General features: G+C 52.2%; 1 protein-coding gene across 1 annotated transcript; it reads left to right on the top strand.

The window, feature by feature from the left end:
- The first annotated feature begins 4,222 nt into the window (after positions 1-4,222).
- On the top strand, positions 4,223-9,512 carry mct1a (monocarboxylate transporter 1a). The gene is given in 9 exon segments (NM_001246296.1): positions 4,223-4,461; positions 7,739-7,882; positions 8,191-8,783; positions 8,785-8,804; positions 8,806-8,897; positions 8,900-8,920; positions 8,922-8,932; positions 8,934-9,009; positions 9,192-9,512. Coding segments are annotated over 9 exon segments (1,464 nt in total). The 5' UTR covers positions 4,223-4,244; the 3' UTR covers positions 9,482-9,512.
- Positions 9,513-9,886: the final 374 nt, after the last annotated feature.

Raw genomic sequence — 9,886 nt, 5'->3', positions numbered from 1 at the left:
ACTTTAATTGTCTCAGACATAAAGCAGTTTTGCAGATTAACTCGAGGAAACGTTGTAATCTTTCTCTTTTTGGGAGGGCTGAGAAGTGATCCTTCCTCTTTTTTCAGCCTTTCATGCAGCTCCTGAAGAGTGACGGCTAGTCTTGCTCAGGACACACACACACACACACACAGAGAGTGCATGTATGTTCGGTGTGAGCATTTCAAAATCATGTTTGCGTAAATCGCAGATCAATGAGAAACGGTGCTAAGCCGAGGAAACCTCAATCAGATGTTGATGGGTTCCTGATACCGATACCGGGTCCTGTATCGGGCCGATACCGGGTCCTGTATCGGGCCGATACCGGTCTGGTCAGCTGCGACGGTTGGGCCGATACGGTTTAATCCGAACAAATGTTTAGATTTTTTTCCTTTCTCTGGACCACTTTATCTCTTTTGAGGAGGGGGGGGGTGAAGCCCACCCTAGCTGCATACAGGTGAAGGCAGGTCCACCCCTGGACGAGTAGGCAGCTCTTTGCTTGGTCCCGTGTGAGCAGCTTGGGGTTCGGTACCTAGCACCTCCCCCTGCTGCCACAACACCGTTCTGTCCGACCCTGAAACCCTGAACCTTCTCCTTCCCGGTCCAGTTCCACACCACCATGTTTTATCTGTTTTACCTGACACCTTTGTTTGGGCATGACGATGTTACTAACTACTGACTCATGGTTCAAACCACTTTATATTTGTATCGTGTTATTTTGGTCCTGATTGACCTTTGACCTTATATCTGGCCAGTCCTGAACGACCTCTAGAGGTCATTGATGTTTAACCTTCCCAGCTCAGTCGGTTTAGGGCAGGAATAGTCAATCATTGCCAAAAGGCTTAAGAATACTCTCTGATACTCAGTAAACACAAGCCTAAACAGGTAATAACTAAGTTATTATTGAGACATCGCTGCCTCCCGTGGCAGGATCGTTATCGCTTCATTAAAACTGGATAATCAGCCCCAAAAGGGCTGATGGGTAAAGTCTAGTTCAGTGGTGACTTGCTAAAGGGTTGAGGTTGAGACCCATACCTGCGTCAGTATTCCCGGTGTATCGGGACTCGGATTCGCAGTCAGTCTGTGTTCAACAGTCCCAGATCGGACTTCTATTAGTGGGTCACGTGGGTGTTTACAGTCTGGACAGGACGGTGGGACAGCAGGACACAAGGACAGTGGGACAGCAGGACACAAGGACTGTGGGACAGCAGGACACAAGGACTGCGGGACACAGGGAAATTGGGACAGCAGGACACCAGGACCGTTGGATAGCAGGACAGTGGGACAGCAGGACACGAGGACTGCGGGACACAAGCACATTGGGACAGCAGGACATGGGGACAGCAGGACAAGAGGACTGTGGGACAGCGGGACACCAGGACAGTGGGAGAGCAGGACACCAGGACTGCGGGACACAAGGAAATTGGGACAGCAGGACACGAGGACAGCATGACTGTGGGACAGCATGACACGAGGACAGCAGGACACCAGGACTGTGGGACAGGAGGACACCAGGACTGTGGGACAGGTGGACACCAGTAAAGATTTTCTTCATTCCCATTTCATGTGCTGAAGCTGGTCCAGGTGATCAGACTCGGCAGAAGGAATGAAAGGCCTCATTAAGGGCTCCTCCAAGACTTGTCCTGCTTCTTGCTCTCTCTCTCTCTCTCTCTCTCTCACTCACTCACTCACTCACTCACTCACTCACTCACTCACTCTCTCACACACACACACACACACACACATGAATCTTCCCCACCCCCTTCGCGTCTTGTGTCCAGCCTGGTCCAGCCGGTGCAGATCACACCTGGGTCATACTCTACTCCAGAACATCTGCACTCCCCGATGAAGCTCAGCTTCTTGATCTCCTGCATCCAGAAGATCCAGAAGCTCTGATGGTTTCATGGCTGCTGTGTGGAGGTTCCCCTGCACTCACATGTGGACGGTCTGCAGAGGACTGGACTGGTGGGGTTCTGGTTTGAGCTACGGGATCAGGATCAGCTGCTGGCCACTGTGGTAATTAGGACGGGTGGCGGCTCTGTGCCAGCTGAGCTTTGAATGAACCCTCAGTTCATTAACAACATTAAGGTTGGTTCCTGATGAGGCTGGTCTTGATGAATGGAAGCCCTTCTGCCTGTTTGGCTCCATTGACCTTCTTTACCTGGTGAGTGAACCATCTGAGGAGAACGAACCTGACTGAGCTGCACGTACGAGATGGTGACTTGGGATGTCCTTCAAGGCAGCAGCACAGAGAAGTCGGCAACAGCCAAACGTAAGGCTCCAGTTTATCAGAGGAATGCAGCTGGAGCGGCCATGGTGGTCGGAGAGGGGGGATCTGAGGAGCCTGCTGAAGCACATTCCTGCTGGAAGGACGTGGGAGGAATAAAATGACCTGGGCGTAGGGAGCGAGGGGATCCTTCAGCCCACATCAGTGGAAGCAGGTCGTGAGTGAAAAATGAGGCGTGGCTTCACTGTCCGCAGCGTGGCCTCATGGTGTTCTACTTCCTGGTTTGATCATGTGAGCTGGTGAATTTCTGCAGCAGTAGTCGCCAAACGTTCGGTGGGCATCAGAGGTCAGAACCTTGGGAAGAGGCTGCTGCTGGTCCCAGTTTAGCTTCTCCCAGTTCCTCGGAGCACGCTCATTAATGTTATCCTGGTGTCACCACTCTGGGCTTTGTGGAGATCTGACCAGGTTGTCCACCCTGATGTGCATCATTGTATGTCATCTTCTCCTGGTTTGGGTTCTTCTGCGTGAAGCTGTGAATCCAGAGTTTCCTTCCAGCTGGAGCAGAAACAGATTTTTTGGGGGAGCTTTGCTCCATTCCAGGCTCGTAAATCTCACAGAGCCCATGGTTCCGAGCAGCGTGAGGACAGTTGAAGAGATTTTTTGAGAGATAGCGGCTTGGAATGTGGCTCCACAGCGGAATGGTGAGAGCTACCCCTGCAGGCCGGGCCCAGTACAGCACAGGATCTCTGTAATTAAAGCCCAAATCGTTAGAACAGCGTTGGAGACGCCTCCAACGTCGCTGCTGCTGGAACAAGCACACGCACACCGTCGCTGAGGTTGCAGAGATCATTTCCTGCTGGTGGATCTGATGGAGCACCAGGATACTCATGAAGGAAGTTCTCGTTATAAACATTGTGGCTGCAGCTTTAATTGATTTAAGTGTCCTGCCAGCCCAGAAGGGCATCATTGTGCCGGGCCCGGCCTGGACTGTCTTGTCGTGTTTACTGGGCTAACAAAGATCTCCTTGCAGAGCCAACGTTCAGTTCTGAAACCAGAACAACTGATCTTTGTTCGGCTGGATCTCTTTTCCTCTCACTGCTCTGCACCAGGCAGGAAATGAAGTGAAACTCTGAAGCGGAACGACCTGAACTGGAGTGTGACCTGGTTTCTGCTGGCGGCCTGTTGCAGTCAGAACACGGCCAGGCTCCAGCCCTTCTGCGTCGGCGTGAACACGCGAAACGATGACGTGATCTCAGCTGATGGAAGCGTAGCTGAAGAGAAATGGTTGTTTGTGGCGTCCTCTTAGAGCGAGGACACACTTGAGCTGGCTGCTTCCTCAGCAGTCACGAGGGTCCTTTTCCGACTCTGAGGCTATGTAAGGTAAATGTCCTAGCAGAGTGGAGGCAAGGGAACCAGAAATAGCTCCGTTATCTGTCTGCTCAAATGTAAAAAGAGGGTCTTTCAACAGATTCCTCATGTTTCCATCCGCGTAAGTGAGGTGCTGCGGTTATTTCAGGGCTGGGAACAGCCAGGCCAGAGCTGGAGGAACCTCTTCCACCACCCGGGAGGATCAGACTCTCAGCAGGCAAACCAGCCAGGCTTGATCGAGCTTCAGCATGTGTCCTACAGGGGATCTTCTGTCCAGTTCTCTCTGGTCTACAGATGCCCCCTCATTCTGAGAGTAGAACACTACTACCCAAGACTGAGACCCTCAACCCCTGAAGGCTCCACAGGTGCTTGTCCTCCAACCTCCCCCCGGACAGAGATCTGCTGCTCCTCTGACTCTGCCCTGATTGGGTTCCTTGTGATTCAATCTGGGGATATCTTCTGGTTCCATGTGTTCATCTCAGCTCTGCGGTCCTTCTCCTCCCCACTGGTTTAAAGGTGTAAATAAGAGTTTTAATCATTGTTACAGTATTTTTCCTCTCTGCTGTTTCTCCTACAGGTTCTCAGATCTCAGAACACCTGGATTTCACCTGGTCCTTCCTCTTGAGTGGACATGCCTCCAGCACTGGGCGGGCCTCAGGGGTACACCCCTCCAGAGGGTGGCTGGGGTTGGGCTGTGGTGGTTGGAGCCTTCATATCCATCGGGTTCTCCTACGCCTTTCCCAAGTCCATCACAGTGTTCTTCAAAGAGATAGAGGCCATCTTTGAAGCCACACCCAGCCAGGTCTCATGGATCTCCTCCATCATGCTAGCGGTCATGTACGCTGGAGGTGAGTGCATCCCAGAATAGGCTGATGTTCTGTGCTGTGATGTTAGCATGTAGCATAGCAAACGCTAAGGGTCTCGGGCCTTATAAATTGTAGCGCTTCCTGACGTTCTCCTGTCACCTGAAAGCCAAAAGATCTTGTTTTGACAGGTTGGGGGTGCCGCTAACATTACCAGTGAAACCCAAGCAAACAAACTACTAACATGTTGAGCAACAGGAAGTGGAGCGTGTGGTGAGACCTCTCGGTGGCGTGTCTCCACCGGCAGTGGTTGGATGGTGTTGAGAGTTCTGTTACATCTGCTCTGGTGTTGGCCTCCTCACTGTCATCACCGTGGTTACAGCCTTGTGCTTGTCCTCTAATGTTCTCACGCGTCTGGAGGTGGGTCCGTCTCACCTGGCCGAGAGAACAGGTGATGCTCCCTCCTCTTCCTCACTGGAGCCTGCAGGTCTGTGCAGAGGGATGTGGTTGCACAACAGCAGACAGATGTTATTTCTATTTTCTCTCTCTGCTTTCACAAGCGGGGTTGACGTCACGGTGGTTGGCTGTTGGAAACGACAGATCGAACACGTACACCCGGACCCGTCAGCCGCTGGGACCGCTGCCGGTTCCTGTAGGTAGGACTCGGTGGTCATGTGATCCAAACCTGATGTTTCAGTTTGTGGCTGTTATATTCCTCATTTGTTCTGGTCATTGGTTCTGAGTAATTCCTTCTGGTGTTGGTGGGTCTGAAGGTTCTGCTGGTCTGGGAGGGAGAACAGAGCTAAAAGATCCTTTAGATGGTTTGGCCGTTTGTGATGATGTCATCAGCACTGTGGAGAAGTGTGGGACTGTTGAGGGACGTGGTGCTGCTCTATGTGGGCCCGTTTGGGTCTGGCCCAGTTAGAGCAGCCTGCATAACAGGAGCCAGGAGAGGAGAGGAGAGGAGAGGAGAGGAGAGGAGAGGAGAGAGAGGAGAGGAGAGGAGAGGAAGGAGAGGAGAGGAGAGGAGAAGAGGAGAGGAGAGGAGAGGAGAGGAGGGAGAAGAAAGAGGAAGGGAGAAGAGAGGAGGAGAGGGACAGGAGGGGAGAAGAGGGGACGAGAGGATGCGAGGAGAGGAGAGGGGAGGAGGGGAAAGGAGAGGAGAGGAGAGGACAGGAGGGGACAGGAGAGGAGGCGAGGGGAGAGGAGAGGAGGAGAAGGGAGGAGAGGAGGGAATGGAGGGAGAGAGATGGTAGTTTATGTAATATCTGAGGGAACGTTCCTGTCTGAGCTGCTGGACAACAACAAAGACGTCGGTTCTCATCAGTGAGTCTGGAGAACGTTCACAGGTTCTGCTGTTTGTTCTGCTCTCAGGACCCTGATCCAGTTCACAAGGAAGCATGCCAGAGCCCAGAGACGTGGTGTGTGTGAGTTAATGGTCCTACTGGGCCAGAGGGGAAGAACACACTGGTAATACTGGGACAGAGAGGGTAGAAGACTGGTTATACTGGGGCAGAGAGGATAAATGACTGGTTACACTGGGGCAGAGAGGATAAATGACTGGTTACACTGGGGCAGAGAGGATAAATGACTGGTTACACTGGGACAGAGAGGATAAATGACTGGTTACACTGGGACAGAGAGGGTAACTGACTGGTTATACTGGGACAGAGGGGAAGAACACACTGGTTCTACTGGGACAGAGAGGGTAGAAGACTGGAAATACTGGGGCAGAGAGGGTAAGTGACTGGTTATACTGGGACAGAGGGTAGAAGACTGGTTATACTGGGACAGAGAGGCTAAATGACTGGTTATACTGGGGCAGAGGGGATAAATGACTGGTTACACTGGGGCAGAGAGGCTAAATGACTGGTTACACTGGGACAGAGAGGGTAACTGACTGGTTATACTGGGACAAAGAGGCTAAATGACTGGTTATACTGGGGCAGAGGGGATAAATGACTGGTTACACTGGGGCAGAGAGGCTAAATGACTGGTTACACTGGGACAGAGAGGGTAACTGACTGGTTACACTGGGACAGAGAGGGTAACTGACTGGTTATACTGGGACAGAGAGGATAAATGACTGGTTATACTGGGGCAGAGGGGATAAATGGACCTTTACTGGAAAATCTGACCCACTTCCTGTCAGCCGGCACCACAACAGGAAGTGATTACTACCACAGTTGTAATCAGTAGTAGCAACGGTCTGTGTGTTGTTCTTTGATTTGTCTGGTATTTGGTGGTCATGGTGAACATGGGGCCTCTGCTGTAGCGCCGCAGAACCGTGGCGTGGGCGAGGAGGAGAGCGAGAGTGAGGGCGGGAGCGTTGTAACCTGAACTATTGGGAGCGACGGCTTTGACAATTATTCGGCAGCAGAATCAGTTGGTACTTGTGAGCATAGTCAAAGGTCATCGCCATTATCTGTGGCCACGCCCCCTCAGTGGATGCGTGGTATGAGGAAATGCTGGTGGTTTATTGATCCCAACCGCAGCCAGACCTTCGAACCAGGCACACACGGCGATCCACCTTCATGGATTTGTCTGTGCTGGAATTGAAGATAAAACTGGAGTGTTTTATTTGTTTAAGGGTGTGATTGATCAATTATTGTCAGTCACTTGATAAAACATGATGTGATGTGGTTGCGTGCAGCGTTGGAGCGGCTGTAGGCAACACTAGTGTTGACGTCAGCAGAGTCAGCGTCAGCCTCCGACCATGTGACCATGTGACCACGTCACCATCCAGTCCACAGACTCAGCACGCAACCCCCTCCCTCTCCTCTCCTCTCCTCTCCTCTCCTCTCCTCTCCTCTCCTCCTCTCCTCTCCTCTCCTCCCCCTCCTCTCCTCTCTCCTTCCTTCCTTTCCCCTCCTCTTTTCCCTTCCTCTCCTCTCCTCTCCTCTCCTCTCTCCCCTCTTCTCTCTCTCTCTCTCTCTCCCTTCCTCTCTTCTCTCCTCTCCTCTCCTCTCCTCCTTCTTCCCCTCTCCCCCTTCTTCTCTCTCTTCCCTCCCCTCCTCTCCTCTCTTCCCTCTCTCTCTCCCCTCTTCTCTCCTCTCCTCCCTTCTTCCCCTCTCTTCCCTCCTCTCCATACCTTGTACTCTATGACTCCACAAACCTTTGACCTTTCCACCCCTTTTACACAATCCTCCCTCTGAAATGGTTGCTATAGCATCCCCTGCTGGCCAGCTGGGGGATTTCAGCGAAACGAGTTCTCCAGCTTTGATGGTTTGATGTTTGTAACATCCTTTTAAATGCTTCTTTTCTTCTTTCATTACCAACATCTTCCATATCAGCTAGTTTGAATCTGTGTGTTCCTCTTCAGGACCAATCAGCAGCATCCTGGTGAACAAGTTCGGCAGTCGGCCCATCATCATATTTGGTGGTTGTCTGGCAGGATCAGGGCTGGTCGCTGCTTCCTTCTGCAACACTGTGGAGCAGCTGTACTTCTTCATAGGAGTGGTGGGAGGTGAGTGTTCTCCAGGGTTCTACAGGGGTCACCACCAATGACATCACATCCCCTCTCTAACACTGATGACATCACATCCCCTCTGTTACACTGATGACATCACATCCTCTAACACTGATGACATAATTTCCCCTCCGTCACACTGATGACATCAGATCCTTTCTGTAACACTAATGACATCACATCCTCTAACACCAATGACATCACATCTTCTCTGTAACACTGGATGCGATATCATGCATCCTCTCTAACATTAGTGACATCACATGAATGGAATAAACCTCGACACTCCTGATTTACATTTCCAGGTTTGGGACTCGCGTTTAACTTGAATCCCGCTCTCACGATGATCGGCCAATACTTCTACAAGCGTCGGCCCATTGCCAACGGCATCGCCATGGCCGGCAGCCCCGTCTTTTTGTCCACGCTGGCCCCTCTCAACTCCTGGCTGTATGATACGTTTGGCTGGCGAGGCAGCTTTCTCATCCTGGGGGGTCTTCTGCTCAACTGCTGCGTGGCAGGTTCCCTCATGCGCCCCATTGGACCCAAACCTCAGCCGCCGAAGCCCGACTCAGAGAATGGCGAAGGGAAGGCGGCAGTTTCCCCTCAGGCACCACCGAAGAAGACGGTCCTGCAGACCATCAACTCCTTCCTGGACCTGACGCTCTTCAAACATCGCGGCTTCCTGCTCTACCTGAGCGGCAACATCGTCGTGTTCTTCGGCCTCTTCGCTCCACTCGTCTTCCTGTCCAACTACGCCAAGAGTAAGGACATTAGCAAGGAGAAAGCCGCTCTCCTCTTGTCCATCCTGGCCTTTGTTGATATGTTTGCCCGGCCCTCTATGGGCATGCTCGCCAACACCAAGTGGGTCCGACCCAGGATCCAGTACTTCTTTGCGGCCCGCCATCATTTATAATGGAGTTGTGCCACGTTCTGGCGCCGCTGTCGGACAGCTACACTGGCTTCGTGGTCTACGCCATCTTCTTCGGTTTCGCCTTCGGCTGGCTGAGCTCCGTCTGTTTGAGACGCTGATGGACCATGGTCGGAGCCCACACGGTTCTCCTCGGCCGTGGGATTGGTCACCATCGTGGAATGTGGTCCGGTTCTGCTGGGCCCACCGATGACGGGTAAGAAAACTTTACGTTGAAACGATCAGTTCACATCAGAACCAGTAGAGAGCCAGGTGGACAGATCTGATCTGTTAGCATTAGCGTCGTTAGCATCCGTTAGCGTTAGCAACAGAAGGGGGAGATTAGCACCCTCCTCCATGGTGAATCTGAAACAACCGCTCTCGTTTGTGCGTCTGCAGGTAGCTTCTATAACTATTATCACCACTACGACTACACCTACATCTCCTCTGGCATCATCCTGATGATCGGAAGCGTCATCCTCTTCATCGGCATGAGCATCAACTACCGGCTGCTGGAGCGTGAGAAGAAAGAGGAGGCCAAGAGAGAAAGGGAGGAGCCTAAAGAGGAGCGCGCCGCCATGCTAGCCCCTCCCTCTCCATCCAAATCAAACGAGGACACAGAGGAGAAAAACCCGCCAGCCGCCGTCACCGTCGATGAGGTGGCCCGGATGGATGAGGACACCGTTTAGGAAGTGGACCAAGGGAACGAAGGCATCAAAACACACACAGACACACACACACACACACACACACACAGAGTTATCTATAGAGAAGCCATAGAAACACTCATGAACTGAGTGGCTGCTGTGACATCTCCCCACTGTAAAGCAGCTTTCATTTTTAAGCGTACCGGTTCTGGTTCTGGTTCTAATGTGCCTTGTAAAACCGGGACCCTCCCCCACAGGGACGCACTGTAGACATAGATACTGTAGGAGCACAAACCTTTGCTAACTTCCTCTCAGGGTCTTGAATCACATCCTGTTTCACACGCGTCACTCCAGCAGCCGGAGCCGGGTTAGAGACGGGTCGGTGCCGTTCCCGGGTTAGTTGACCCTCAGAGGACCACAGGACAGGACAGTCTTTTTTAACCTGAA

The sequence above is a fragment of the Takifugu rubripes genome, chromosome 3 (assembly GCF_901000725.2).
Source record: "Takifugu rubripes chromosome 3, fTakRub1.2, whole genome shotgun sequence".
In the NCBI taxonomy this organism is placed as follows: Eukaryota; Metazoa; Chordata; class Actinopteri; order Tetraodontiformes; family Tetraodontidae; genus Takifugu; species Takifugu rubripes.
This window is presented reverse-complemented; position numbering and strand designations above follow the sequence as displayed.